The sequence below is a fragment of the Rhamphochromis longiceps genome, linkage group LG17, assembly GCF_057381845.1.
Source record: "Rhamphochromis longiceps isolate RC_006_pf linkage group LG17, R_longiceps_female_GT1.1, whole genome shotgun sequence".
NCBI lineage: Eukaryota > Metazoa > Chordata > Actinopteri > Cichliformes > Cichlidae > Rhamphochromis > Rhamphochromis longiceps.
Genome location: NC_140573.1, coordinates 41,579,759 through 41,607,729, shown reverse-complemented (window position 1 = coordinate 41,607,729; position 27,971 = coordinate 41,579,759). Strand labels below are relative to the sequence as shown.

The following is a 27,971-nucleotide window of genomic DNA, read 5'->3' as shown; positions in this document are numbered from 1 at the left end:
GCAGAAACCGGCAGCCAGTCAGGCATTCTTTCTGTGTACATGTGTGTGTTTGTGTGTGGCTGCAGCCCACTCTGTGCTCTTTGACTCCGCTGCCCTTATAAGGCGAGCAGCGCCATGGCAACAGCAGGGCTTGAATAGCAGTGTCAAATCCCTCAGCACACAGACACACGCTCACTCTCCCTAAAGGAGGGAGCGAGGCAGAGACACAGAGCGGGGATTCAGAGAGAGAGAGACGAGGCCATCTCCGGGCTGCTCTCCACTGCAGCAGCAGCAGCGCCGGGCTTTCGCTGAAAGGTCTGTGACCGTGTTTTTTCCTGCGCTCGTTGTTTGCCTAATTTATTCCTGCTGGGGCCGGCAGAAAGAAGGAAAGGCAGAGAGGGGGGAAAAGGACAGGCAGAGTAGCAAAGAGTGCAACAGTACACCGTGACTCGCCGACAGGGAATGCAGAGAGAAGTTCTGGCCTCTGGTTGTTACTGCTGGATGGACAAGTACTGACAAAACAAGAGGAGGAAGAGAGAGGCAGCACTTTGTAAAGCTCTGAGAGGAGAGGCAGCTGCGGCTGAAGAGATTTCTCAACTCTGCTTTTGTTTCAGCTTGTTGTTGCTTTTTTTTCCTTCTGTGACATCTGATCCCCCGCTGACTTTAAAACAGTTGAAAGGGATCACGAGAGAAACTCAACTTCAGCCCGGACGACAGAAACAGGAGGTGAACTTTGCTGCTCCTGAGAGTGAAAGGCGTCTAATTCTTTACTTATTTTCACATCAAGCCTGGACTCGAGTGCAGATAGCCTTAAATATACCTTTAGATTAATAGGCAGTCTATTCACCAGAGTTTCCCAAACTCCTCGGCTTATTTTTCGGGGCAAATCTTTTCCTGCTCTCCATCACTATCAGCCTCGACACGTCAAGAGTGAGTCTAGGCTAGAACTGGCTCTGATGAACAGATAAAAACCTCAGCACGACAGGAACTGGTTGGACGAGTTTATAAGTCAGAGCAGAGGGCAGGGCAGTTTAACCCTGCATGAAGGAGGGCTGTGTACGACTCGCCTCCCGCCTGCTCGTCCTTCCCAGAGAAAGTCGTGCGCTGAACAGAGAGGGGCAGCAGAGGCTGTTTGCCCCCCCACACCCACACACAGACACATACTATGCTTAGGGATAGGTGAGAGTTTTTCTTTCAAAGGGCGAAGACGGAGAAAGAAAGTGAGAGGGAGGGAGTCAAAGTGTAATTTATTGTTTCCTGTGAAAAGAGCGAGGCTGCACCCTTTTCGACTGCCTGAACTCTGAACCGCACACCGTGTTTGCGTGTGCGCGTCTGAAGTTTTGTCGGACCTCGGGAAGCCAGCGTGATCAGAGGTCAGGGCGGAAAACAGGACAGAGAGAGCCGGGGATTAAAGAAGAGAGGGACGACAGAACGTGGAAAGACCCACAGGTCAGCTCGACCGGACGGCAAAGACGAGAAAGGTCAAGAGGCGGAATTTCCCCCCGTCACTTTGACTCTCCTCGGATCGCTGCCGTTGGAGGCGGACTCGGCTCTTTAGACTCTGAGAGCCCGTTGGAAGGCGGTGGGACGGGAGGTCTGTGTGTATGATCCACTCACGGGGCTGCACGTCTCAGAGAATATGGCCATGGTGAGCGGAGGATGGGGTAATCCCAACGGGGGCGCTAACGGACTCGGGGAAAAGGCTTACCTGAGGAGGGGGGAGGACGAGGAGGGGTCGCCCCGGGCCGGGAGCAGCGACGTGGACGTCGGCGACGACGACAAGGCCTGCGTGGTGGACTGCGTGGTGTGCGGGGACAAGTCCAGCGGGAAGCACTACGGCGTGTTCACCTGCGAGGGCTGCAAGAGCTTCTTCAAGAGGAGCATCAGGAGAAACCTCAGCTACTCCTGCAGGTAGGGACACAACACGCATTGCTTTGCACGTGGAGAATATTTTTAACCACTTTGATACAGTTAAAAACAAACCCGAGTGTTTGTTAGAATCTGTGACTCCTCCTGTAGGCAGGTGTACGGGCACAGCTGCAGCAATATATGCCCTTATATCTCTAAAGACACCGTGCACACTCTGTAATCTGATTACATTAGTGTATGACTTTCTTATAAGCAGATTAGTCCATTTCTCACTCCTGAAGTTTGCGATCCAGCCTCACAAACAGCCAAAAAAAGAGAAAAAAAACCAGAAATGAAAGCACTGAAGGTCAGTCATGTGAGGATGGATTGCTTCAGAAGGTCAGCATTCCCATTATTCTTCACCGCAGGAACATTATGTTGCAACTCAGTTCTGTTACTGAGACCTCTCTCAGCCGCCCAGTAAACTTATTTCTCCTGCAGTGTGACCTCTGAGTGCAACACGTCCTTTTTTCCTTTGTGTTGTTGGTTTGTCACATCTGGGGCTGAAAGAGCTCCCAGTGAAATATTTGCAGACCTCAACCTGCTGCAAGAGGCAACGCAAGGGCGTGTAGAGCTGCTGATTTACAAAGGTCACGAGCCTCGATAGCTTTCAGCCACTCCAGCTCACTTATCATGACTCTGGGTGGGAGGGAGGGTGTCCGTGGGGACAGAGGGAGAGAAAGGAGGGAGATTTCAATCCCATACAGGAAGTTTGTTTAAGTTCAGTTCCGGCTTTCATCTTTAAATGTTTGTGTTGCACTTTGTTTGTGCAGATCAAACCGAGAGTGCCAGATCGACCAGCATCACAGGAACCAGTGTCAGTACTGCCGTCTGAAGAAGTGCTTCCGGGTCGGGATGCGCAAAGAAGGTATCAAAAGGTCAAACCTACTCCTGCTAAAGGTCATTAATAATAATAAACGGGTGGAGTTGCTGCCGTGGTGGAAGATCCCACTGAAAGGTGCACCCATCACCATGTTTGCATCCACAGTCTGATTACGACAAAAACCGAAACACTCCTGCGCCGCAGCGAGGGGAGCCACGTAATAATTACCCCTTATTCAGAAACGCTCACGTCGGCTCCTTATCTGCTGAAATTTCACAAATATTTACAGACGAGCCGGTCGTATCGGCTCGAAAGGTCACGAATGCCGTGTTTACAACTTGTTGCTCTGTTGCCTTCAGCAACAAGGAATTCAGGTTTCAGGATAAGCAGCGAGTGGAAAACGTTTGAAAGCATTAGCAGGTGAACAACTTGCTTTGCCACTTGCAAACTACCGCTGCATTATTATTATCGATGCATTAATATGTAAGCTGCTTTTAGTGTTGTAGATAACTGAGGTGGAGGCACGCGGGCGCCTTTGTTGGGCTTGATGATGACAAAGCTACATTTAAACTGGGAACTCTGATTCGCACCGAGAGAGGATGCTGGTTGCTGCTGCTTAACAGCTCTGAAGCACCTACTGGGACATTGTCCAGGTATCCAGTTATCTGTCAGCTGAAGCCTGTTTTCACTCAGATGCAGCAGCTGAGCTTCAGGAAACAGCAGAAAGCAACAATGCTTAAATGTCACACGAGGAAAACCACCGACTGACAGCCCGACTCTGCTTCATGTGCTGAAAACGGTTCATTACCTTTGTCTTGGGTGGGTGCGAGCATTTCAGCGTTTCCACCCTCAACTCGCTGGCGTCGAGTTGACTTGACAGAAACCTCAGCTGTAATTGTGCTCGGCTGTAACCTTACCCCACTTGTATTTCGGTCTGTGTCAGTGGACACCAGACGCTGTGCCATACATAGTGCGCACGGTGCAGCGTGCCAGGGGTTACATTTGGCCTGCGGTTATTCGTGAACCATGCCGAGCGTGGCCGTGACGCAGGCTGCGCTGTTTCCACATTACCTGGAAATGTGCGTCTCACCTCTGACCCAGTGAGGGAAGTGGCCGTTCAGGTTGCCTTTAGCGAGACTTTGGCACCAGCGCTACGTTTGATTCGGTGTAATTTAAAACGGAAATCTGGTGCACGCAGAGCGAAGGATTTCAGATGTATAAAAGCTACAAAAGCATCTCACTACTGATTTACTTGTTACGGAGCGGCGGCGACGCACAGACACCGGCTCTTTCATCCTGTGCCGGTGCGAATCTGTATTTAGCAGTTATGTGCTGACAAACGGGCGATCGCTGCAGTCACACACACTGTGCGTGGGAGCGTTTATTAAGAGGTCACGACGGGTCCAAAGTAAACACCAACGGTGCTCGGTGCGGCCGCGGTGAGGATGAATCTAATCTGCTGCCTACAGATCGACAGCATAACTAACTTTTTATCTAATGATGACTTTTTCTGTTTGTTTTTAAACACCTGCAAAGAAACTGAGCTGTTGTAACAGGTTCACTCTGTTTTCATTTGCAACTTAATAAACCAAACAAGTGCAGAGGTCACTTACTGAGAAGCAGCACAGCAAACGATGGCCTTTGTCTGACACTGACCTGATGGATAACTCGTAAAGAGCTAATCTCCCTGCACCTGAGAAGTCAATGTTTCACGTATAGGTAAGAGGTGACCTCCAGGTGAGCAAATATATACCCAGCAAACATTTAATCCTGAGCTGAGAGAGCGTAACGTCCATGTGACTGAGACTAAGGACCAAAAGGTGATCATTGTTGTAATGGTCCTTCTTTTAAAGCAGTGTAGTTGTATCGCACCTTTCTACTCACCTGAGCATTTAAAGCCCTTTCTGCTGCTAGTCTGTGTTATCCAGTCTCAGAAGTCTCATCTGCACCGAGGACAGCAAACTCATTTTACATCGTCGGCCACATACAGCCGCCTTTAAACTTCTTTAGGCCGTTTAAGATTAAACTACACATTTAATCCCTGAGATATTTTAGGAGAAGTGCAACATTAGTTTTTCTACATAATAAAGAGAAGCTGCTGTGCGAATTAAAGAAATCTGTCAGTGTGACTCTTTGAAGGACTTCTGGTAGCTCGTTGCTCAAACTGCAAAACAGTAAAACTGAAACTTTGTGCTCGTTCACAGAAAATGTGCTTTTTCTCTCACTGTGGATCTGCTTTAAACAGATTCTGTAGGAGATAAAGTAGAAAGAAACTCTGGTGTCATATGCATGACTGTGGGGACGTTGCTGCCCTGCTTCACCTTCCTAAATCTGTCCAGTGGGCCAAATTTGGAGCCTTTGCTGGGCCGATTCTGGGCCCCGGGCCTTATCTTTGATTCTCCCGAGCTATAGCTAAGGGCTTCCTAACATTTGCACACACTCCAGTGGATGAATCAAGTGCAACAGCGGGTTGAGTATCATGGCAAACAATATTTTGGCATGCAGACAGGAGGAGTCTTGAATAACCCGCTGCACCACCTGACCCACGGGAGTTTCAGATTTCACTAGAACAGATTTTTGGACCGAGCTAATTATGTTAGTCATGTTCTACTCGTGGACACTGTCGAGCCAAAACACCTGATTTAATAAAAGTATACTCCGTAAACTCTCGACCCCTCGAAGCTCTTCTGTGAACTGGTTTGTGTCATGTTTCAGCTGCTAGAAGTTCAGGGTGGGGTTTTTCTCAGAAGCTGGTGTTCTGCGCCTGCCCTCGGAAACATCTGTAAACTGTTCAAACCGTCATCAAAGCACATTTTTATTGACCTGTACCGAGGCGTCTTTATGAGCAAGAACATAAAGGTTGCATACATGCAGCGTGTCATTCATTTACTCGCTCTCTGGACTGAAGCGAGTGGTTTTCAGCGGTTTTCTCTCTCTGCAGCCGTCCAGCGGGGTCGCATCCCTCCATCGCACTCAGGTATCAGTCCCAACTCCCTGGCGGGTGGGATCGCGGGTGTGGGTCCAGGTCACATTGGGGCGGACTACTTCAACGGCCAGCCGGTGTCCGAGCTCATCTCCCAGCTCCTCCGGGCCGAGCCGTATCCCCCGAGCCGCTACGGGGCGCCGTACGGCCAGGCACAGATGCAGGCATCTGCGAGCGGCGCCTCCGTCATGGGCATCGACAGCATCTGCGAGCTGGCAGCCCGTCTCCTCTTCAGCACCATCGAGTGGGCCAGAAACATCCCGTACTTCCCGGAGCTCCCGGTTTCAGAGCAGGTCAGGTCTAAAGCGCGGTGACTTGCAGTCGCCAAACTGAACAACAGACACTCGTGGCTCAAAGTGACCCTTTCGCTCCACAGGTGGCGCTGCTGAGACTGAGCTGGAGCGAGCTGTTCATCCTTAACGCAGCTCAGTCGGCTCTCCCGTTGCACATGGCTCCTCTGCTGGCGGCAGCCGGCTTTCACTCGTCTCCCATGTCCGCCGAGCGCGTCGTGTCCTTCATGGATCAGGTCAGGGTTTTCCAGGACCAGGTGGAAAAGCTGAACAGGCTTCAGGTGGACTCGGCCGAGTACAGCTGCCTCAAAGCCATCGCGCTGTTTTCTCCTGGTAAGTCTGATCTTCTTCTTTCGAGGTTATGTGAGTAACTCACTGCGGCGCGATCTCTTTACTGTAAACTGAGCCCACGGTTTGGTCACAGAGAACCAAAACAAAGCTGTCGGAGGCATCACACACGTTTCTCAGAAATAAAATCACCGCTGTCTCAGGGAGGCGCTTTGATTTGGCCTCTTTGACCTCTGACATCATCAAGTAGCCCAAACCACAGACATCCTGTTACTCAGTAGTAAAGTGTAAGAATTATAAATAAACACAAACAAATGTCAAACGGGCCAAAATAAAGTTCAGATCTCTGAGTTTAAAACAGGGGTGCCAAACATAAGGTCCAGGGACCACGATCGGCCCACCAAAAGATTCCAATCTGGCCCAGTCGAAAGCTTTGGAAAATGTAAACAAGTAACACAGAAGTGAATGTTATCATTTTTCACAATCTGCAGCAGAAATGTCTATTTTTAAAGTTGGTGCACACACTTTCAGACAAAAAGCAAGAAAAACCTTTTGCACTGGTCATCAGGTGATGACACAGCCTCTGTTTTTCTGCCTTTAGACGCTTGTGGTCTGACAGACCCGGCTCACGTGGAGTCCCTGCAGGAAAAGGCTCAGGTCGCCCTGACGGAGTACGAGAGGTTGCAGTACCCCAACCAGCCTCAGCGCTTCGGCCGCCTGCTGCTGCGCCTCCCTGCGCTGCGCGCCGTGCCGGCTAACCTCATCTCCCAGCTCTTCTTCATGCGGCTGGTGGGCAAGACGCCGATCGAGACGCTGATCCGAGACATGCAGCTATCGGGGAGCTCCATCAGCTGGCCCTACGCACCAGGACAGTAAAGCCAGCTCCGGAGTGAGATCACACTGAGATGACTCAGAGCTGCGGAGGTCACTTTTTCCTCTCGTTAGCTCTGCAAAGTTTGCCCGATATGACACCAAAGCTGCTTTCAGGGAAAGAAAGTTTGATCGTCTCTAACGTTTGCAGCAGACCTCTCTCGCCCTCATTCCGGATGAACTCGGCTTTCGGTAAAACTCCTTACCGCGAGGCCACGTGCCGGCACTACCTCCTCCCCCATCGCCCCCAGTGTGACTTGAAACCAGAGTGCGCTCTGAACGAAGCCATAGCAGCGCCACTTGCTGTACGCTGCCGTGGCCGGGACGCGGCGTGCAGGTCGCACGCAAGCTGTGCGACGCTTTGTGCTGAAGTAAGAGACTTTGCTGCCAGACGAAGCATTTGTGAAGACGGCGACGCGTCGCCTCATGCAGCGCTTCACCACAGAGGAGGCTGCAGATGTATATACGACACCTGTTTTGTACGCCGTGTTCAACACAGATCAAAGTAAATCACTCAGGACTGTATGAGAAACATGAAGCTGTGCCAGCTTCAGCTCGCTCTGTGCAACGGTACCAAATCCAGCAGACAGCACAAAAAGCTTTTTTTAGCCCCTTCACGAGGTGCTGGAAGGTTACAACGATCTTCTTTTCTCGTCTATATTCTGAGCTTAAAGCCGGCAGCTGAAGCCTCAAACGGGCACGAGAGCGGCGCCGACCTCCTCGACCATTTGAACTGTTTCTTTTTAGCACGTTACACAGCGCTGCAGAAGCTGCCGTTAGAAATCAAGCGAATGTACTTAAACACAGCCGGGCTCCTCGGGACGGTCGCATCCCAGTCGGACATCATTACCTCATGTTTTATACGTCGCTGACAGATGGAGATTGTATAGAGAACTATGTGTGTTAAAGATATTTACAAAGGGATCAAGGCACTGCTATCACTGTAAGCAAACAGCAAGACCCAGCGGGCAGGTCTTAGCCAGAAATAGAGATTAAAATGTTAAATGTCATGTGAGAGGACTTGAATCGTTTGAGATCATTTAGTGGAAGCTACACTGAATCAGGTGACGCCCGCTTTGCTGATTATTCTGTGTCCTGTGCTTTTGTGAGGCTAGGTGTGGTTTGAGTTGTTATTTTGTGTCAGCGGCCTCTTCGAGATGATTGTGAGCGCCGCTCTGACGTGAGAGGAACTTTGTCATTGGTGTGTTAGCGCGACGACCTGCAGCTCATTGCGATGAATTGTGATGTTTGTTTTGCCAAACTGACTGAAGTAAGACGACGAGCAGGTGATCATTTCTGTTCTTTTTATATTTCCAGTTATGTCGTTTAAAAGAAGGCGAGCGAGGCCACGAGCCCTCGCGCTGTCAGACGACTTCTCCGCTTTGATGTGAACTCCAGTGATTTGATTGTGTAGCTTTACGTTTAAAAGAATCATCTTTGTGTGACTGCGGCAAAACTGAAACATGCAAAAGACGCCCGCGCGTTATTTTTGCATTGGAAATAAACATATACGTTATTTTGAGTGGTGCATTTTCTTTCAGACGTGACGAATAACTTCATGTGTAACATGTTTGAAGAGACCACCGGGAACTAGTGTATCAGGCACGTTTACATGCAGGGGTGGAGGAGGTGGAGGAGGTGGGGTTTCTCTCAGAAAACATGAGAATTTCTCAAAATTTGGCACAAACGTGGACTAAGTGATGAGATCGTCCCTCATTCTTGGCGACTCCTCATTCGGTCTCTGGTTTGTGCACTAATTAGGACCACATTTCACACCAACGTGTAGAAAGGTGAAACAATACAGTCAAAAAGGTCAAAAGTCGATTCTGGTCAGACGTGGGTCGCGAGTGCGTCGTGACTGGTTGTTGGAAGCAATAAAACTCATTCAGCTGCTCATGACAGGTTTAAATGAACTGCTGAAGACAGATGTGTGATGGAAATAACTGATACCTGCAGCCTGAATGCGGCAGAGTATGTGCAGATTTGCATGGGCTAATGCAGCTGAAGAGGTTGTGTCGGTGACCTCATAAGAGCCCCTTAGACTAACTCGTTTCACACTTGACTGCTACACAAACAGAATTATGTGAGTGGAAGTGGCAACACAAACCTTAGTAGTGTTGGTGACGAGTACATAGTTGCTCTGGTGACAAAAGTTACAACGTGCAGCCGTGACCAGACTTTGTGTCCGTTGTCGCTTCAGTCTTACATCTTCCTGCGATCGTGTGCATAGTCACAGGACAAGAGTCGGTATTTATCAGCTCGTGGGCCAAAGCCCGAGTGATAAGTGATCTATTCCAGTCTTATCAGTCCTCCAAGCCAGTTGCTTATTAGGGACTAAAAACATCCTCCTTTAGAACGGTGACAGTCTAAGGCTACGTTCACACTGCAGGTGAAAGCGCATCAAATCCGACTTTTCTGACCCTGTGCGACCATCTATCCGATCATGGTGTGACAACGTGAACGGCACAAATCCGATATTTTCAAATCCGACCTGGGTCACTTTCGTATGTGGTCCTGAAGCCGATACATATCTGATGTTTTAGAAAGCGGCTGCTGTTTGATGGTCATGTCGCATTAAATCCGTCTTTTACATCACCGACACAAGACAGACGCTGATTATCAGCGCCCGACATCGCGAACGCTTCCTGGCCATCCCGTGTAGATGTCAGTGAAACTGTTGGGAAGAAAACGTTGGAGAAACATGAACATTTTCCTTGTTTTGTATAACCTGCAGATTCTGACAGAAATCTGCAGCTATCCTTTGAAGCAGCGCTCCTCTAAAACAGCAATAAGGATCATTATTAGGCCAAATGTAGATAACACAATAACTTTATAACTTAAAGCAAAATTGGGAAACGTAAAGTCCGAAACAAGTCTTTATATTAAGGGCCATCAGTCACACAATACTGTTTGGTCTGGGTCTAAACAGAGCGCGTTGTGTGTGACGTCTTCTTTTCTGCATGCGGGCGCTTTGAGCGTTCACAATAGAGCGCGTTTGCTGTCGCATTTTATTTATCGTGTGAACGAGCAGACAAAAAAAATCAGATTTGATCAAAAAATCAGAATTGAGCATTAAGACCTGCAGTGTGAACGTAGCCTAAGCAATTTCCAGCATGCTGGAGCGCCGTGTCACAAGGTAAAAATATTGAAACTGAAGGATTGTTGATGGATCAACAGCCAATCTTTATGATAGGAACGGATTAGGATCAATTGGGCCAGAAGCTGATTTCCAGCAGGCGGCAGAGAAGTGGAGAAAAGTTTGAAACAGAAATAAAAATCTGACTAAAACCTGAAGCAGGGAAGTACAGAAACGCACCACCAGAGGGCAGTATTAGCTCACATTAGTCTCACTGACTGCTGCATCAGCAGCGCTCCTGCTCCCCCTGCTGGCAACTCGCTGCACATGCACTCCAGAGCAAATAGAGAATTAGAAATGTTTATTAATCACTAAATTCAATACTTTTTAGACAACATCATTTATGGAGGTACACAGTTACAAAAATGGTCTTTTTATAATAGCGTCAAAGAAAATAAATTCTTACAAAAATAAATGGCTCGCAAATGGTTTTTAAAATGACAACAATGTTCTTCATAAAAATACAAATGCAAGACGAATCACAAGCGAGTCTACATGAATTTAAGGTGTACAGTAGATTTTCACAAACGCTGAGGATTAAAGCTCGTTTTCATTGGCAAAGAATCAAATGAGTTCAGCTTATCGACAGAAACAGCGAGGCGGGTTTTTCAGGAGTGTGATGAAAACATACAGACACTGTGGTTAATTTGACTAATTTGCATAGTTTAAACACACAACTATGAGCCTACAGTATGTACAAGCACGAATGAATCTCCAGGTTTTAGAGACCAACTGTAAATTTGTTCTGATATATACGAAGAGCACGACTCGTTAAAAGAACGCACAATACAACACTGCCACACACAGCCTGTTGGCCAGTTTTGGTGTCACAACATCTGTAAAAAAATATAAAAATCTCAGTGTCGACAAAAGCAAAAAAACGGTAAAAGAAAGCTGTTAAGTTCAGCCACATTTAAGGTCGTTACGAACGCCGACGTGAGAAACCCTCAGCTAATGTTCGTCGGCCACACAGAGGCTGCGTGTTTGCTCACCTACAACATCACCGACTCTTATCTGTGGAGGAAAAAACAAAGAAAAGTCGCCTATCGGAGAGCAAACGCAGAAAAGCGAGCAAAGCGTTACCTCGGGCGACTAATTATTAGGTGACCTTCAAACCGCCTCTCTCCAACCGCAGCCTTTGATCCTCAGGAGTAGCCGTACCCTGCAAGCACTGAGGCCACACAGGCCGGAGGCTCCTCCCCTCATTCTCTCCCAAAATCAGCGATTATTTGTTTACAGTAGATCATTAAACTTGCAGCGTGTTCCCCGAGTGTGTGTGAGCGTGAGTGTGTCCTTTAACTTTGGTCTCAGCAGGTCACAGAGTCTTTGTGGCATGTTGGAGTGTATCGTGTGCTGTGGGGAGAGTGGGTGCTCAGTGGTTCTTGTCATAGTCCTTCACCATGCGTTTGATGTGGAACAGTTTGTGTCTCAGCCGGCGGCACTCTGTCTTCTTAGCCTGGTAGTCGGACGTCTGCAGACGCAGCACAGAAAAGCCCGTTAAAACAGAAACTCCACACAGGTTTGGGTCAAAGGTCTTTAATAATAATAAATAATGTTTGTTTTAGGTGAGTTAATAAAAAATGCCTGATATGTCTCCTCACCTGCTTCAGGTCCTTCAGCTGGTTATATTCCTCAGCTACAATCTGGGGAATAACACAGAGGTTATAAGGTTTGGTGTGATCGTCATACACAAAGGAAACATTAAAGCTCAAATTTTGTGTCTTTTATGCACAGAGAGCTTAATAAGCAATGACTTTTTTAACACAGTGGCTCTGAGTCACTCTTCACCCTCGATAAAGGCCAAGTCGAGAGACTCTACAAAGTCAGACAGGTTGGAGTTGTGATCCGAGAAATGAACTGTACAAAAACTGACAGTTAATGGAAAACTCTGATATTAGCATAACTCCCTGTAACAATTCTCAGAAAGGTTAGTATATTTATAACAGCGGGGGACCGATCAGCTTCTAAAAGCCAACGAGCAATGATGGAAAAAGCTCCTGCGTGTGACTCTCGGAGCTTAATATAGACGCTTTTCCATTAGTATCTACTCGGATCGACTGGTTTTCCATTACAACTGAAAACCAGCTAATGTGCATGATCGTTGTTATAGCAACGCATCCGACTGCGTAATTAGTATGCGTCACGAACGTTGAGGCGACGATATAAACTCCGGGTTAGTCTGTGTGGCTCCTCGTCACGCTCGGGGAACGCAACTCGTGACTCTGCAAATAACGCCACTGACCAGCCAATCAGTGGCGTGCAGTCTGACGACATCACATTTTAGTACCTGCTCGGATCGCAGGTACGATGACCTGATGGAAAACCCTGAAAACTTTGGCGAGTCGATCTGAGTAGGTACCAAGGCGGACTTTATCATCGCAGTTTTTTAAGTGACAAACACAATAAATACGTCAAATATAGAACAAATGTAAATGTTTGTTTTGTCGTCTTTGCAGATCCAGGATCGTATTTAAGATAAGATAGAACTTTATTAATCCCTCGGGTGGGTTCCTCTGGGAAATTCGATGATTTATTATGTGAAATGAGTTCCACTGAGAGGGAGCTTCTCTATGATCCTGCTTTAGTGTCCTTTCCGTGTCCAGGCTCGTGCAGCTCAGCCGTGTCGTGACTTTCTGAGGAGAGGTTTCATCTCACCTGGTATTTGGCTGAGGTGTCGTCCAGCGTGTCCAGCTGCCGGCTGAGCTTGTTCAACTGGTCGTTAATGTCGTCCATCTCAGCACACAGCCGCTTGTACTCCCGAAGGTCGGCGTCAAACTCTCTCTTATAATCGTGTCGCTGATCATCCGATGTTATCTCTGGGTACATGCTGGAGGAAAAGAATGAAGGGAGGCAGGTGGTGCAGAGGAATGAGTGATGGAGAGACAGCAAAGGAAAGAAAGACAAACATCAGCATTGCAAATAAATCTCGACCAATCAAAATGCAGAGTTATCAACTCCATCAGTCAAGTAAACGTTTACTTCTACAGCACATTTAAAACAACCAGCTTATAAGCATATGCACCATAATAACAGTCACTAAATCAACTGCAAATATACGCTAAAAATCATTAAATAAAACTAAGTAAAACAATGCTTTTTCTATAATAAAATCCAGCTCAACTAGAACTGAATCTGGATCTAGGAATATCCAAGAGCAGCTGGCTCACAGACCTCAGTGTCGTGATAGTTTAATAAGGTGCCGCCAAACCATTAAGACAAGTGCTGACATTTTAAACTGGATCCTGAAACAGAGCCAGCATCAGGAGACCAATTAGGGCTGCCACGATTAGTCGACTATCAAAATCGTCCACGACTGATTTAATAGTCGACGCATCGTTTGAAGCTTTGTAAGATCCTGAAAGACGCAGGAATCAGTAGCAGGATTTAAGAGTGTAATAACGGACTGAAACAGAAGATGGCAGCACTGCATGTACAAGGATACCAGCTGCCGTTAAACCCCGAAGAAGAAGAAGCTGTGTCCCAGAATTCATAGCGCGGCCCAGCTCAGTTTCCAACAATGGCGGCAGCTAGTTAGTTTTAATATTACTCTTATTATTCTTTCTGGGTCACAAAATAAACGTTTAACATATTTTCAGGCGAGAATGTAGCTGTGTAAACCTCAAATATCTGCTCAGTTTATCAGGACACCGCATATTTTCAAAAGCGCTCCGACGTTTTCAGAGACGTCTGTTACCCACTAGCTCGATAGCTAGCCGGGGGCTAGGCTCACTAGAGCCGTGAGAACACCGGACTCCCGGCAAATCGTTTTCAAACCCACCGCTGTCTTTCGCTACTCAGGTTAAACATGATATATGAGTCACTTAGATAACTTAAAAATGTTATTGTTTGGCTTTTTCAGTATTTTATTTGTTCCTGAGTAAATCAGTTTGGCTGAGATTAAAGTTATAGTTTTTACACAGCTGAATAAACATCAAGCAGACAGCTGATTATCAGAAGTGTGAGATGCTCAAGAATTTACTCCGGTGTCCTGTTATAGTTTAGATAGCAAGGAGTTTATTAAACTTCACCGAAACAATCTGCAAATTTCATTAAAATTTAATAAACTATCATCTTGTCTTTATTTTTAGTTAGCACAGACCTTAAACACTTAAAGCTGTAAGCTAATGATAGTTATATAAGAGCAGATGCTGCTGGTGCAATAAGCTGTACATTTTATGTCCAGTGGATGATGATCTGATTAATCGAGTAATCGCAAAAAATAATCGGTGACTAGTCGACTATCAAAATAATCGTTTGTGGCAGCCCTAAGGCCATTAAAGGTGTAAAGCGCTCACGCCCTTTCTTTCATGCAAAAGGTGAGCTGCTGCTCAGCGTCCAGGCCAAGTGATCAAAGCCAGCATAAAAGAATGACTGATATTCCTTCAGCACAGAAACACTGAAAGTTCAGCTGTGGCGAGTTCAACTTTAAATGTCTCCCTCTGGGATACTGAAAGTGTGAATAAATGTAACCATGCACAGTGTAAATTTCCTGTCTCTATAATGGACCTTGTACCTTTGTCCCACTTCTCTAATTATGGCCGAGTACAGCTCATGTGAGGCGGCATGCTTTAGAGGATTAACTGCTCTCCTGGACAGAGCGAGGGAAACGCCGTGGCCTCTCGTCCTTTGAGTGTCTGTAACTTTACCATTTTAAACGTACATGTTTCAAATCAAGAGATGTTCTCCCTGCACTTTCCCTAAATGAAGGTACTGTGCATGGTCTTCTGAGCTTAGGAATTAAGTCGTGTCAGAGAATATAGGTCAGGTCCCGAGGGCACGACAGCATTTGGCTGCAATCCCCATCCTGAGTTTTTTGCCTAATGACATTTTCTTCTCTAATCCAGACTGTGAGTGAGCAGCTCACAGATAAAGTGGAAGATTATTTCTCACCTCTCCAATTCTTCTGCATCCAGTTCATTGCCCGTCTCTCCTCCCGTGGTGTACTCCGTGTCATACTGAGACTCGTCCAGTTCTGGGTTACGTCTGCGCCTCTTGCCCCTGTTTGCGGAGGGTTTGCGGCCTCCGCCCGTCTCTTCTGAGGGGCTCGAGCTGGTCCCCCCGCTGTGGAAGAAAATGTCCACATCATGGCTCTGTTGAGTGAGGTGTGCTGTGACCAATGGTCGGCTGTTTGTCCGTTCAGAGTACCTGCAGAAAAAAGACATGAGAACGCGGCTTCTTCTTTCACAGGCTTACCCCCCCGAGGGGGTAATGATTATAAGTTTAGAAGAGCTTAGAGCTCGGAGCTTTTTGTTTTTCACCAAGGAGATTTTTGCATTTGTGTTTTTCATCAGTTTGGGAAACAGTAATGGCAAACATCATCCCACACATGGAAAAGATCAGCAGCGTTTAAACCATAACGTGCTTGACGCTGCAGATAGGAGCACATGAAACAGACAAAACCAATCGATAACGTCAGCAGAGTTTTTCCATGTTGATCTCTGATTTAATGATCGATACTACTTTCTTACATTATGCAGCTAGACTGGAATTACATGTAAAAGAGATTTGGGGAGGGAACTTTGCATTATGAGGCTAAGATTTAAAAAAGCAGACTGTTCATCGTGCAATATGACCCAGAGTTACTGCAAAAAAGACGATCGCGTGTGCTGCCACCCTGTTTCCTTTTCCCTCAGCTTCCTTTAGCTTTTTTAGTTTTCACAGTGCAGAAAGGTGTAGTCGAACATTTTAAAAATATTTAACCAAAGATTAAAAAGCTCTAACGACATTATAATCACAATACTAAAAGAGTGCTCCTAAATGCCCCGGGCAGACGCCATATGGAGGAAGGCAAAGGTAGACCTTTACTAACCCATTTATGATTATTGCTGCTCATATCTACAATCTGACTCTGTGCCGTATGGAGGCTCTCAGTGACCAGGAAGCAGCTACAGCTCTTTAATAATGAGAACGAGAGACACATTCAATTTTATGGGTTTGTGGGGATTTGTGGAGGAATCCAAATCCAATGGCACAGATATTACAAGCTCCTAAAAAACAACTGTGCACACTGCATCTCTGCTGCTTATCAAACACAGGTTCTGTTTGCCTTGTGAGGAAAATCTGCACTTTGAACCACATCGACTCAGCGTAAAGTGTGTGTATTTTGTGCTGTTAACAGCACAGTCATATATATATACACATACATATACATATATATATACACATATATATGTATGTGAAGAGGAAAATATAAACAGATTAATTCTGCATCATTGAGCCAAAGAATCTGTGGCAAAGATATTTTGTAACAATCTATTTCTTTTCTCTTCCTCTGATACAATAAATATGTTCAATGATAAGTCCTGAGCTCAGGGTAAAGTGTGTTCTTATTAGTGATCTCACACAGCTGACTGAAGTGACACAAATCAGGAAGCACGAAACAGTTCTGTGGTTCTGGGACTGTGTGAAAAGAATAACAATCTACAATAATAATAATACAGAGTATATACTATACACGCCAGACAAATATCTGCAAGCTCACGGTGTTGAGATAAGTATTCAAAGAAAAGTGAACCACCTACTCATTGTTGTCGTACGCATCGTCATTGTAGGAGCTGCTCTCCACCTTGGGTGGGGGGTAGGAGACGACGCTGTTAACTGAGGCGTTAAGCGGCCCGCCTCCCTTCTCTGACACCAGCAGGGTCGGGGCATCCTGAACACTCCGGCTTTCCTCCACATTGTTCACCTTCAGCAGGACGGAAAAAGCAGAGAGAGCAGGTTCAGCAGATGCAAACAAACAGCTGACGCACTCAAAGACCAGACCAGCACACGGCCTCGTTTCTCCTCTGACACATCGGATGCACCAAAACCATCTACTGGGAATTTGTTTTGTGCCATTCGTAATATTTACTAGTTCTACTTAGCAAAAGCTTTGAAGCAGTGAAATATACTAAAGTAGAAAGTGATAAAGGAAAGCGTTGGCTTCAATGATGGCTTTTAAAGACACAGAGAACGAGATGAAGGAAAAAGTTTAGTAATTAGTACTTTAAGTCTGAGTGAGCAGTCAGGCATAAAATTGCACTTTGCAATCCAACTCCACACTGAGCAGCTCGGCTCGCAGTGCACGAAAAGCTCAGGAGAGCAAAAACAAAGGAGAGCTACAGGAGGTGAATTATAAATCAAAACTAAGCCTAACCAAAAATAAACCAATTCTTTCAGACTGCAATAAAATACTGTTTGTTTTACTGACGCCTGTTTCTGATCCTTAAAACCTAAAGCAGTGAATGACATACACAGCAATGCTTCACTTCTTTCTACTCTCTCACGTCTTCACGGACACCTGGAACGGATCTGCCCTTCCTGTCTGTCGTTAAACAAAAGGAGTCGAAACGTTTCCCTGTATTTCCAAGTCCTTCCTGTGAGGTCAGGTGACAGCATGACGGCTTTCCTCACAGTGAAGGCCTCAGGGTCGGTCAGTGTTTAAGCCACTAAGTGTATCAATGATTAGACCTGCGAACAAAGGCCTTGAAACGCGCTCTACTATCTCTACTACCTCGCACCGAGGGTTTACTAACCAACCACCGTACACAGCTCTACTCCTGTGATAACATCGACCAGGTTTTCCGCTCTCTAGGTGGTACATCGCTAAATTCCTGAGAGCTAAACATCAGCCTTGCCCCTAAAAAACAATAATCACACTGGGTGGAGCGCTTGGGTGGGGGCGAGCAGGGCTTCGTGCAGCTGCAGGAGAATCCTGTTGGAAGAATCTCAACAATGTCCTCTCAGTGAGAAGCACAGCGGCTGTGAGCGCAAGCACAGTAAGAATGTCTGAGAGTGCTGGGCCTGCTGAAGCAAAGCCAGGAGGCAAAGATTGACAGGAAGATTAAAAAAATGGCTCGCAGGCAATGTTGGATGTTGATGAGGAGGCGCTGACCCATGGAGCAGCAGTATAAATGAGGCATAAGTGCATGTCAACAAAGGAAGGAATTAGGGGGCATAGACAAAGAAACAGAGTCTTGATGGAGACTCTTAAGGCTTAAAAGCAGAAAATCAGGAGATGTGTCTGTGTCAGCCGGGAAAGGTCGGCTTGCATAACTTTATAAACCTTTTATTTGAGGTAATTAAGTAGAGATGATGGTCTTTACAGAAACTTGTTAGAGCAGTGACTAATCAGAGATTTAACTACTCAGACACGAGGTGAAAATGTGGAAGAGTAACCGATTCTTTGCTCTCCAACTCACCAATATTTTCTCATTATAATGTTGAGTTCACGCTGCTTAATGTCCTGACAGAACATTTTCTAACTGTGAAGCAGCTCAGGATGCTGCAGACAGCCCTGCAGGAACCGACTCTGATGACCTCATGCAGCACACACAATGCAGCGCACCACCTCGGGCCAGCTGAATGCAGCTTGTGTGTGAGGTCATCAGAGCGAGCCAGGCCTCCCTGAGCTCAACAACAGAGACGGGTCCAATCTCAGACCGACCACAGCCTTAGACTGTCACTCGCCTGGTGCTTAAAGGAGCCAAACGAGGCCGATGACTCATTCTGTGGCAGCGACGCAGGTAGTGTGTCAACAAAGTAATAAAAAAAGCCTGCAGTGTGAATGTGACTGGCTGTGATCATCATAATGATAGTAATATAATGAACGTAAGGACAGGAGAAAGCCACTGGCACACGCTGGCCGATGTGCTTCATGTAGAGCGCAGTCTTCATGCAGGAAGTTTGACGCACAGACTACAGATCATATATGTTGTAAACGTATAATTATCTGCTCCCACTGATCATTAAATCCTCTAAGATTCATCTTTCTGACTGTACAAACTCTTCTGTGACTAAAAATATACTTTGGTGTTTTGACTTCTCGGAGAAATTTGTTCTAGTGAAGAGACTTCATTACTGCTCCTGCAACGAGCTTGATGACTTCACTGTGCTCCATTATTAGGCAGCAGTGCTAGTCACTGTGGGCTCTTCTCATTCACTCCGCCCTGCCTGTACACCTCTGCGTGCTATGTTACACTGTCGGGAAGGACGAGCTCTCTCAACAACAAACGGCTCTATATCATTCACCAGTACAACACGTCTGTTTGGTGGAACTTCAGGTATCTTTGCAAGAGCTACACTGTGACTCCCAGCGTCCTTCGACACACCGGTGTAATCAAATGATATTAGGCGAGAATGTAGCAGTCTTAGTTTTGGTTGTGCGGCCTGCGTCGGCTGTCTTAGGGCGAGAGGGAGGATGCAGCGGAGAACATGCAAACGCCACACAGAAAGGCCTGATGGTGGAATTGAACCCAGGACCTTCTCGCTATGAGGCAACAGTGTGAACCACTGTGCCCTGTTTAATCATAATTAATCTGGGTTTCTTTCTTTTGTAGCTGGCACGTATCTGCTATGTGCCATGTTTGTATATTTATCTGCGTTTCTGACATTCGAGTGGATGATGTTTGAACAAACACTAGATGGGAACAGGAAATAAAGACCATTAGTGTGATGAGGTGCTGTGCCGGAAACCTGCAGTACATTACGTGACTGAAAACATTTCTTAGATAAAAGTGCACGTTTCTCTGCATCCTTAATTCATCAGACTATCCTGTTACGGCTGGTTACGAACTATAATTAAATCTCTTACACAGCGCTCCCACATTTCAGTTCCTGGTCCTACATGACTGAAAGGCTGTTGACTTTTAGAAAAACACAGAGGCAAACCACCTGCCTGCTTACCATCTCCTCGGGTGGTTAATGATTATTCAGACTGAAACCAGGTTGTAGGCCATTTGCAAACAATCACCGATTGCTATCATCCTGACCCTGAACAAAGTGACTCGGTCAGAGGAAACGTTAGCGTTAGCGTTACTGTTTCCCTGCTGAACCTTTCACAACATCACACATGAAACTCCTCTCGGACTGTGAACTCATAAAGCCAGGCAATAAAAGCATATGAGAGAAGTAAACTGGCGATCAACACCAATCAACTGTCTCTCGACGCAAGTTATATGTTACAAACAGCAGGGGTAATCAACAGACTAAAATAGGGTATGTGCAAGTCTCTGCTTGGCTATTTACAGGTCACCACAATCGCCTACCTGTCATTATCACTGATGACTATCTACACAAGAAGATTACCTCACTGGCAGCTGCCTGCTCACCTACTTCGCTGCCATTTAGCAACAAATCACATTATTTGTGACAGAGAGGTAAAGCAAGTCGGCTTAATCGTTTATGCAAAAGACACAAAACAAACCCCGCTGTGGTTGAGCATTTCATCATCTTATCAAATCTGTCGTGATTACTGTGCTCCACCTGAGGCTGGATTTAAACTCTGCGTGACCCTGCTCACTTGACTCCAAGCTCTGCATGCATAGACTCTAGGCTAGTTTGGGGCAAAGGAAATGCAGGAATGCAGGAAGGAAATGTGATTTAGTTTTTTAAATCCTCCATTTAAACCTTATTAAACTGTGTCCGCCATCCTGTTGTCTCTTACCCAGTCCTCTACATCTCTGCCCTCTGAGGCCTTCCCACCAACAAGAGGCTCTTCCCAGTAAATATTCGGTTTGCCGTAGCGCCAGATCTTCCCTCTTGTCCTCTGAGCGAAGAAAGCAGCAACACTCAAGGCGATGACAACCAGGAATCCACATGCCATTGCAATTCCCTGGTAACGACAAGAATATGAGTCTGAGTACATCACGAAAGAGATAAGCGCCGAGATAAAGTTGGTTTATCCCGGTACAAAAAGTACAAATGTGTGGCAACATTACGAGTCACAGTGCTGCACAGAACTAATGTGAGAAGGAAATCTCACTTACACCACAGTTTGAACAGGTTTTAACAAGCAGATAACAGAAAACAACTGAAGTCGTTACCATTTTCACTTTTAATAAACGGCTGATAAACACAGAAATAATCAAAAAACAAATCAATCAAGAAAACCTCTCGCAGACTTTTTACCATTTCAGAATAAACAGGTTCATCGGGCAGCGTCATCATTAAATAATCCTGGAAACAAATCCTTCATTTAATATAGCTACAGACCTCCTGTGGGTCCACAAAGCAGTAATGGTACAGGTACTGGTTGTACATGGGGAAGCCTCCCACTCCTCCCATCTGCGAGTAACTGGTCTGGTAAAGATTCTGGCACATCATGAGCAGTGGATTGTACATCATACTGGAGGAGCTCTGGGCCATGGGGTTTACCCCCACGATGTAGACGATGTTTATGATGCCCTGAAAGACACAGAAACAGTGCACCGACATATTTAGTGTAAGAGTAAAGACACATGTGACATCTGAGGGCTGATTAGTGAAAGAGGCGTTTCAGAGGCAGCAGCATCAGATTACATGATGGCAAACAGTCAGCAGCAATCTTATCACATGTGTGGAGAACACATTGTGAGTCCAAAGGCCACAGTACAAGGAGGAGACAGACACCTTCCACGTTGGACTAACAAATGTTCACTGGCTCTCTGGCTTTCATAAGTATGTATTTAATAGTCAAATCAAGTGGAATCATTTTTAAAAAACAAACATTTATGTTAACAGTAAATGAATGAATCATCACAGTGAAAGCTTCCAGGTCAGCACAGAAAGTCAGACTCTCTCTTTTCACACTGGCTCCAGAGTCGTGCTCTGTACACTGAGCTCAATAAACGTAATGGTGTGCTGGATTAACATCTGTATGCAGCGGTCCAACAGAGCGAAGAGTAGAAGTATTCGGCTTCAAATTATGTTTCTGGTATTTCGGGTTTTAGAAAACATCCAAATTTAAATACTATTCATAACAAAGAAAGGCGTTCCCAGTTTTGACTGTCGGCGTAGGTGTGAGATGGGAAGCTTGCAGGAAAATACTGATGATGATATGATTATGTTAAAAATACACTTTATTATCCTAATGGAGTTCCAGTTTACTATCCACCTGAATTAACCTGAAAGAGCAGAGCTCTCACAGACATGCTTGCTGTCCATGTACGTATCTGTGCATGTGACTTATTATATCATTACATCACTGAGCTCGGTACCACAACGACTATCAGCTGTTTGCAGTGGACAACGACACCGTCTACAGGCCCAATATTACAAACTTAAACTCAGAAGCTAAACAATCTGTTTGTGTTTCCCTCTATTCATATTTTTGTGGGGACCAAAATCCCCACGAGTCTGAAGACATTTTTGAGGCTCAAAATGTGGTTTTCGAGTCAGGGTTACAGTTAGGTTAGGCTCAGGCTCAGGGTCAGGCTCAGGCTCAGGGTCAGGGTTAGGGTCAGGGGCTAGGGAAAGCATTGTGTTAATGACATGTCCCCACAAAGATATGAAAACATGGTGTGTGTGTGTGTGTGTGTGTGTGTGTGTGTGTGTGTGTGTGTGTGTGTGTGTGTGTGTGAGAGAGATTCAGTGATGACTGTAAATTAATTTCCCTTTAAGCTTTACTGTCTGTGCAACAACAGTTTAAGTATATGTCTTGAGCTAAAATTATTTTAGCTGCATGATGATAAAGTTGAGCTCTTTCGGCAGGGGAGTTGGGGATTTTTGTCAAACAGCTGATGAGAACGACTACAAAAGGTTTTGTCCTAAATGGGAGGTTTATGAGGGAGCTCGGGTCACGTTGGGGTGGCTGTAGCTCAGGAGGCAGAGCGGGTCATCGAATAACTGGAAGGTTGGTGGTTTGATCCCTGGCTGCTGCACTCTGCATGCCAAATATCCTTGATACTGACCTCAAGTTGCTCTCTGCATCCATCGGAGTGTAAATGTGTGTGAACGCTACACAGAAAGCACCTGTGTGAATGAGGCATGCTATGTAAAGCACTTTGAGTGCTCAGGTACATTATTCACCGTGTTATGCTAGCTTTTGTAAATAATTGACTTATTTAAAGTACAGGGCTCCTGTGTTTCAGTCTCCTCAGTGATGCAGAAGCACAGAGTCAGAGTTCGCTCCATCAGATGAAGGTTCTCTTCTATTATCTCCAGAAAATTAGTAAAAATATATTTACAGCTTTAAAACTGTCCAGCAAAGGTGTTTTTATTTAGTTTTGTACCTTGTCTAGTTTGAATTTGTCGAGACTTCTTTGCTTTACTGATTATTTGCCACTCCCATATTTTACAGTGTTATGATAGCACAACCTGGCAAACACTGAGGAGACAAATAAAGTGTTGAGAAACATAATTTTCACATGAATATTATGCTTTCAGAAGATCACTCACCAAAGTACTTGCACTCCTCTCTGTGTGTGTTAATAAAAAAAGAGCACATGGGAAATTAAAAGCAGTTTTACCTGCAGGGCAGCCATCAAAACGCTGGATATCAAGACAGCCAGGAAGTACTTTCTGCTGCGGACTGCGTTGGTTTTAGAGAAGCTGGCAATGAAGAAGGCCAGTGCTCCTACGAAGTTAATGGCTGCCATGGCAATCATAGCAGCTTTGGCCGAGTAAGGAGAAATGTAGGAGCCGGAGCCGTAGTAGTTTCCGTATCCGCCGTAACCACCGTAGCCCGAGCCGTAGCTGCCTCCAATGTAGCCGCTGCCGTAGCCCATCCCAGAACCGTAGTAACCCATTCCCGAGCCGTACCCGTACTGGATATCCCACATGAGCGTGGAAGCCACACAGGCGAATATCGCCAAACACAGCACTATGACTGTGACCATCATGGCTTTGACGATCCCAGGAGGTGACAGCCATTTGTAGAAGTGCTGCGGCTTGTCCTCCATGTAGTAGGATCCTGGTGGAGGTGGGTACACGTTGTAGTCGCTCTGAGGGCCATGGAAGCTCGCCGCAGGCCCAAAGCCATTGTTGGGTGGAGGGGTGAAAGGGGGACTGTAGACCGGCGGACTCTCGTAATGCTGTTTGTCAAACATCGCTCAAAGACGTCTGAAAGTGTAAAGAGAAACACACAAAAAGTCCGTCAGCAACCGAGAGATCAACATGTACGGCGCACAGGCGGGAGGAGCCGTCCTGAGCTGCGTTTCAGCTGAACTGATATGAGCAACGCTACATGAGCAGATACGGGAAAACTAGGTGTGACTAGCAAACGAGGACAGTGTAAATGTTTTACCATTTACAAGGGAGTGCGTTTTATGATGGCACAACTAAGCTTTGTTTATCCAGTTTTCTCCTGTTTGGCTGAGAAAATCACGTCTTGGACAGATCACATAGAAAAAGACACACAGAGAAAAAAATGAGAGGAATAGCCGCAGTTATGAGGTCTGTGAAGCAGCCGAGTCAGAATCAGTACGGAGACGTCAGTACCAGGACAGGGAGAGCATCCAAACAACAATACTTTCCTTTCTGCCTCTTTACAGGCTGTGGAAGTGTCTCTAGCCTCACGATGTCCACAATTTGAATATTTCACATCTCAGTATCCAGCTAAACATTTTTCTGCTACACAGAGATTTGCAAGGCCGCAGTTTACGACATAACAATCCCCATTCTTCTAACGCCGAGCTGTACAGGGAGTGGGAGGCCAACACGTTTCACTGAAAGGCACGTAAACAGCTTTCCTGCAGAAGACCTCGAGGCCTCCGTTACCTTTATGTTACTGAAAACTGTGCTCTCTCTGTGTGTGGTGTAAATACGAGTATAACAAAGCGTTACACCTGCAACTCATTAGTTAGCATTGTCATTCAACAAATAAAGTGTAACCGGATCTCAAGTTTCATTTAAAACAGCATGTAGACACACGTACAGAGCCGGTGGAAGAGCATGTTTGACATTTTTCTTACTCAGTTTCTGTGCTGAGATGTTTCGGGGGGGTTATTGGTAATTAAAAAAAAAAAAAGAAGGAAAAGCCTAAGATGCCGAGTCATTCAGAAGTTTAGACACACAGAGAGAGACACAGTCCCTGGCACTGCCCACAGTGTCATAACTCTTGCTCTCTTTTATGGGACTCGGGTGAACACAATGGAAGAAGAGGTCTCGCCTCAGAGCCTCCATCTCAGACACCTTCCCATTATACCCTCCCTCGGTCCTCCGTGTCCTTCAACCCCCATACAATTGCCCTGTCTCTTAACTCTCTCCCCCGCTTCTCTCCTGCCCTCCATAACTTCTTGTCTTTGTTTCAGGAGCAGGAGGGCAAGAAGTCACGGGAGCAGTGTTGCTATGAAACCAAAGTTAGAGAGAGAGAGAGAGAGAGAAAGAAATTGGGGCAGTGTCCGGGGACGATCAAACAAGGGCTCCTCTGTGCTGCTCCTGCACGGACGGAGGCAGAAAACAGAAAAACAGAAAGAGGGGGGTACAGGTGGATGAGCATGTCCTTTATTCTCAGCTGGGTGCTCGTTTAGTTCCTGCTACTGCGTTTGTTTATATCGGTAATTTAGCTTTTTACAGCAGCCCACTGTCCCCAACTCAATAAATGTTGAGCAATGAAACAAACCAACAGAGGCCCAGAAGATGCAATCAAACAATGAGTTTGAATGAACACAGGAGAAGAAGTCTGCAGCATCACATCAGCACACGTCTCCTCCTAAGAATGCACTTGAAAATGCTTTTATAACATCGGGGTTAACGCCCCTTCTCACGTCGATTACAGATCAAATACATTGATTACAGTAAATGGTACATGTTAGATGGCTAAAACAGACACCGAAGTTCCTCTTCCTATAACACCTTCCATACATGGCAATAAATTTAAAGCCTAGATGGTCTAGAGGGCTTGTCCTTTCTTGACTGGTCTTCTGTCATCTGTTACCAAGCAAACTGAAATGCAGTTAGAAGCTAAATGAATTTGGGGCCTTTGGCCTGACAGGATTATATGTGTTTGTAAGCGTGTACGCTGTTTATCCTTCTGTGCTCCAAGTCACCTACACAATAGATTGTGAAGACACAGCGCTTCACAAAGCTTAAAACCTTCTTTAATAGACTGAGCATCAACTCTGAATGAGCACAAACATGCAATGTGTATAAAATAACTATATGTAATAAAAAGGTTAATATGGTGGCAATAGCTTTAATAAACATCTTTAATGCAATATCAGTGCTGTAGGATATTATTAATGCAATGGTAATAATGCAGGTTATATTGTAGCAGTAAAATAATTTCTGTATGTCCACACCACTCAGCTCTGACTGCGTGACTTCTACCTTACATTTAATTGCTTCTCCCTAAAATTTCCACTTGATTGCACAAGCAAAAGCTGAGCACCTCAGGTCATCTCAGGAAGAAATCAGCCAACAAGCCACTACACACTTAAAATACTCTGTTTTAAATAAATAATAAAACTACTACTACTATTACTACTTCAGATTGAGAGCTTGTACATGAACAAGAAAGATGTTTGTAGCTGCAGCACAATGATTGTTATAGCCCACAAAAACATGGGGATTACTTATTGGGGACCTTTTCTCCCAGTACTGGCCTGGATACAGTGTAACTACTGTAGCAGGAGTAGTACAACACCGACAGCAGTATCAGTACGTGTTTGTCTAACACTGGGTTGCCTGGCTCGTTTTGAGGCTGGGCAGAGAGCGCAGTGCTTGGACCGAAGTCACAGGTCACGTCAGACGCCCACCAGCCACAGTCTGAGCACCACTACAACACAGAGTCTCTATCATCCGTCGCTCATGAAGGAATTCCAGTTATACAGTCACATGCCGTACATCTGTCAAAAACTATTAGACCCCTGCCCGATGTAGGCTGCGACCCACTGGCACACTCACACGGGAGTCAGCCAAGACTTCCTGCTCAAAAACACCCACTGACAAAGCTGCACCATAAAATCTGTGGGGAATAATCACAGCTTTCTTTTAATGCTCTAACACGAAAAAAGCTTGAGGGACGCGTTTCACCTGGTGGTTTTAAAACCCTCCCCGTGCCAGACCGAGACACAAAGACAGGCACACGGACCTCCAACAATGACTTTACAGAATAACCAGCTGATTGAGGAAAAAGTAGGCAAACTGAAGCAGGAGGTAAGCAACAGACCCCCGGTGTCTACAACGCTTACACGGTCTTAATAAAGGTTGCATTAAGAGTCGGATCAGCCATTAGAGTAGCTCTGCTTTAAATATGAAGGATGATAAGATCAAGGCGCTGTAAGGTGTGCAGTATTTTGCACGGCCAAAGCACAACTTCACACACGCATGTATTTATATTCATAAGCGCTAACCTGGGTACATACATCACTGAGGTAACACAGCGGTCTAACTGATTACATGCTTCAAGTACTTTGGATTTATGATTTATTTATTTTACGTCAAACTAAATACTCGTCGTGATATCAATACAGGCGGGGTTTTGCGCTCTTTCGAACAAGAGGGATTCTGGTAGTTTTAAACAGATTTATGTACCGAGCGTAAGCTAGCTAGCAGGACTCGGGGGTCGTTAGCCCACCTGTCGAAGTAACGAATGTAAACCCGACACTCGCTGTAACAGCGGCAAGTATGAACAACTTTATGAGACATTAAAGAAAGTTACCTCACTTCTTAGAGGCAAAAAAGTCACAGTCTGCATTACCTCTATCCACCTCACGGTTATCTTACCTGAGGTCGCCGAAGGGGGGGGGATAGAAACTTGACCAGTGGCCGCCCTTATTTCCTGTCAAAACTCTCCTTCCTTTAAAAGTGTGAAGCTGTTTGGGAAACTAAAGCGCCCGTAGAAAAATGCGTTTCTCCGTTTAAAGTAAACCTCTATCTGAAAGCAGCGCTGGAGTGGTTTCTCCGTCTGTAGCAGCCGTCTGTCCCCGGCACAGAGGCGCAGTGAGCGGTCTCTGAACAAGTGCTTTGTCCCGCTGGTCCGCCGCGATGATGAGGCCCGCCGCGCTACACCGCCGC

General features: G+C 45.9%; 2 protein-coding genes across 2 annotated transcripts; one reads left to right on the top strand and one right to left on the bottom strand.

The window, feature by feature from the left end:
* On the top strand, positions 1-8,663 carry LOC146650261 (nuclear receptor subfamily 2 group F member 6-like). The gene is made up of 5 exons (XM_085386969.1): positions 1-1,890; positions 2,661-2,755; positions 5,652-5,986; positions 6,070-6,316; positions 6,873-8,663. Exons 1-5 carry the CDS (start codon positions 1,619-1,621, stop codon positions 7,145-7,147), a joined length of 1,224 nt encoding a protein of 407 aa, XP_085243095.1. The 5' UTR covers positions 1-1,618; the 3' UTR covers positions 7,148-8,663.
* Positions 8,648-27,960, bottom strand: LOC146650260 (occludin). Its single transcript, XM_085386968.1, has 9 exons — positions 27,681-27,960; positions 23,483-24,074; positions 21,249-21,440; positions 20,701-20,868; positions 16,799-16,962; positions 15,168-15,422; positions 12,933-13,104; positions 11,879-11,920; positions 8,648-11,748 (listed from the first exon to the last, which is right to left on the bottom strand). Exons 2-9 carry the CDS (start codon positions 24,059-24,061, stop codon positions 11,650-11,652), a joined length of 1,671 nt encoding a protein of 556 aa, XP_085243094.1. The 5' UTR covers positions 24,062-24,074; positions 27,681-27,960; the 3' UTR covers positions 8,648-11,649.
* Between the last annotated feature and the right edge of the window lie 11 nt (positions 27,961-27,971).

What these genes read in the sequence shown, in the direction of transcription:
- LOC146650261 (XM_085386969.1), top strand. Translation starts at nt 1,619, where the DNA reads ATGGCCATGGTGAGCGGAGGATGGGGTAATCCCAACGGGGGCGCTAAC. An exon ending in GGTCGGGATGCGCAAAGAAG is followed by an intron (nt 2,756 to 5,651) that starts GTATCAAAAGGT and finishes CTCTCTCTGCAG; the next exon opens with CCGTCCAGCGGGGTCGCATC. An exon ending in CATCGCGCTGTTTTCTCCTG is followed by an intron (nt 6,317 to 6,872) that starts GTAAGTCTGATC and finishes TTCTGCCTTTAG; the next exon opens with ACGCTTGTGGTCTGACAGAC.
- LOC146650260 (XM_085386968.1), bottom strand. Translation starts at nt 24,061, where the DNA reads ATGTTTGACAAACAGCATTACGAGAGTCCGCCGGTCTACAGTCCCCCT. An exon ending in GCTTTGTGGACCCACAGGAG is followed by an intron (nt 20,869 to 21,248) that starts GTCTGTAGCTAT and finishes TGTCGTTACCAG; the next exon opens with GGAATTGCAATGGCATGTGG. An exon ending in ACACCTCAGCCAAATACCAG is followed by an intron (nt 11,921 to 12,932) that starts GTGAGATGAAAC and finishes GTTATTCCCCAG; the next exon opens with ATTGTAGCTGAGGAATATAA.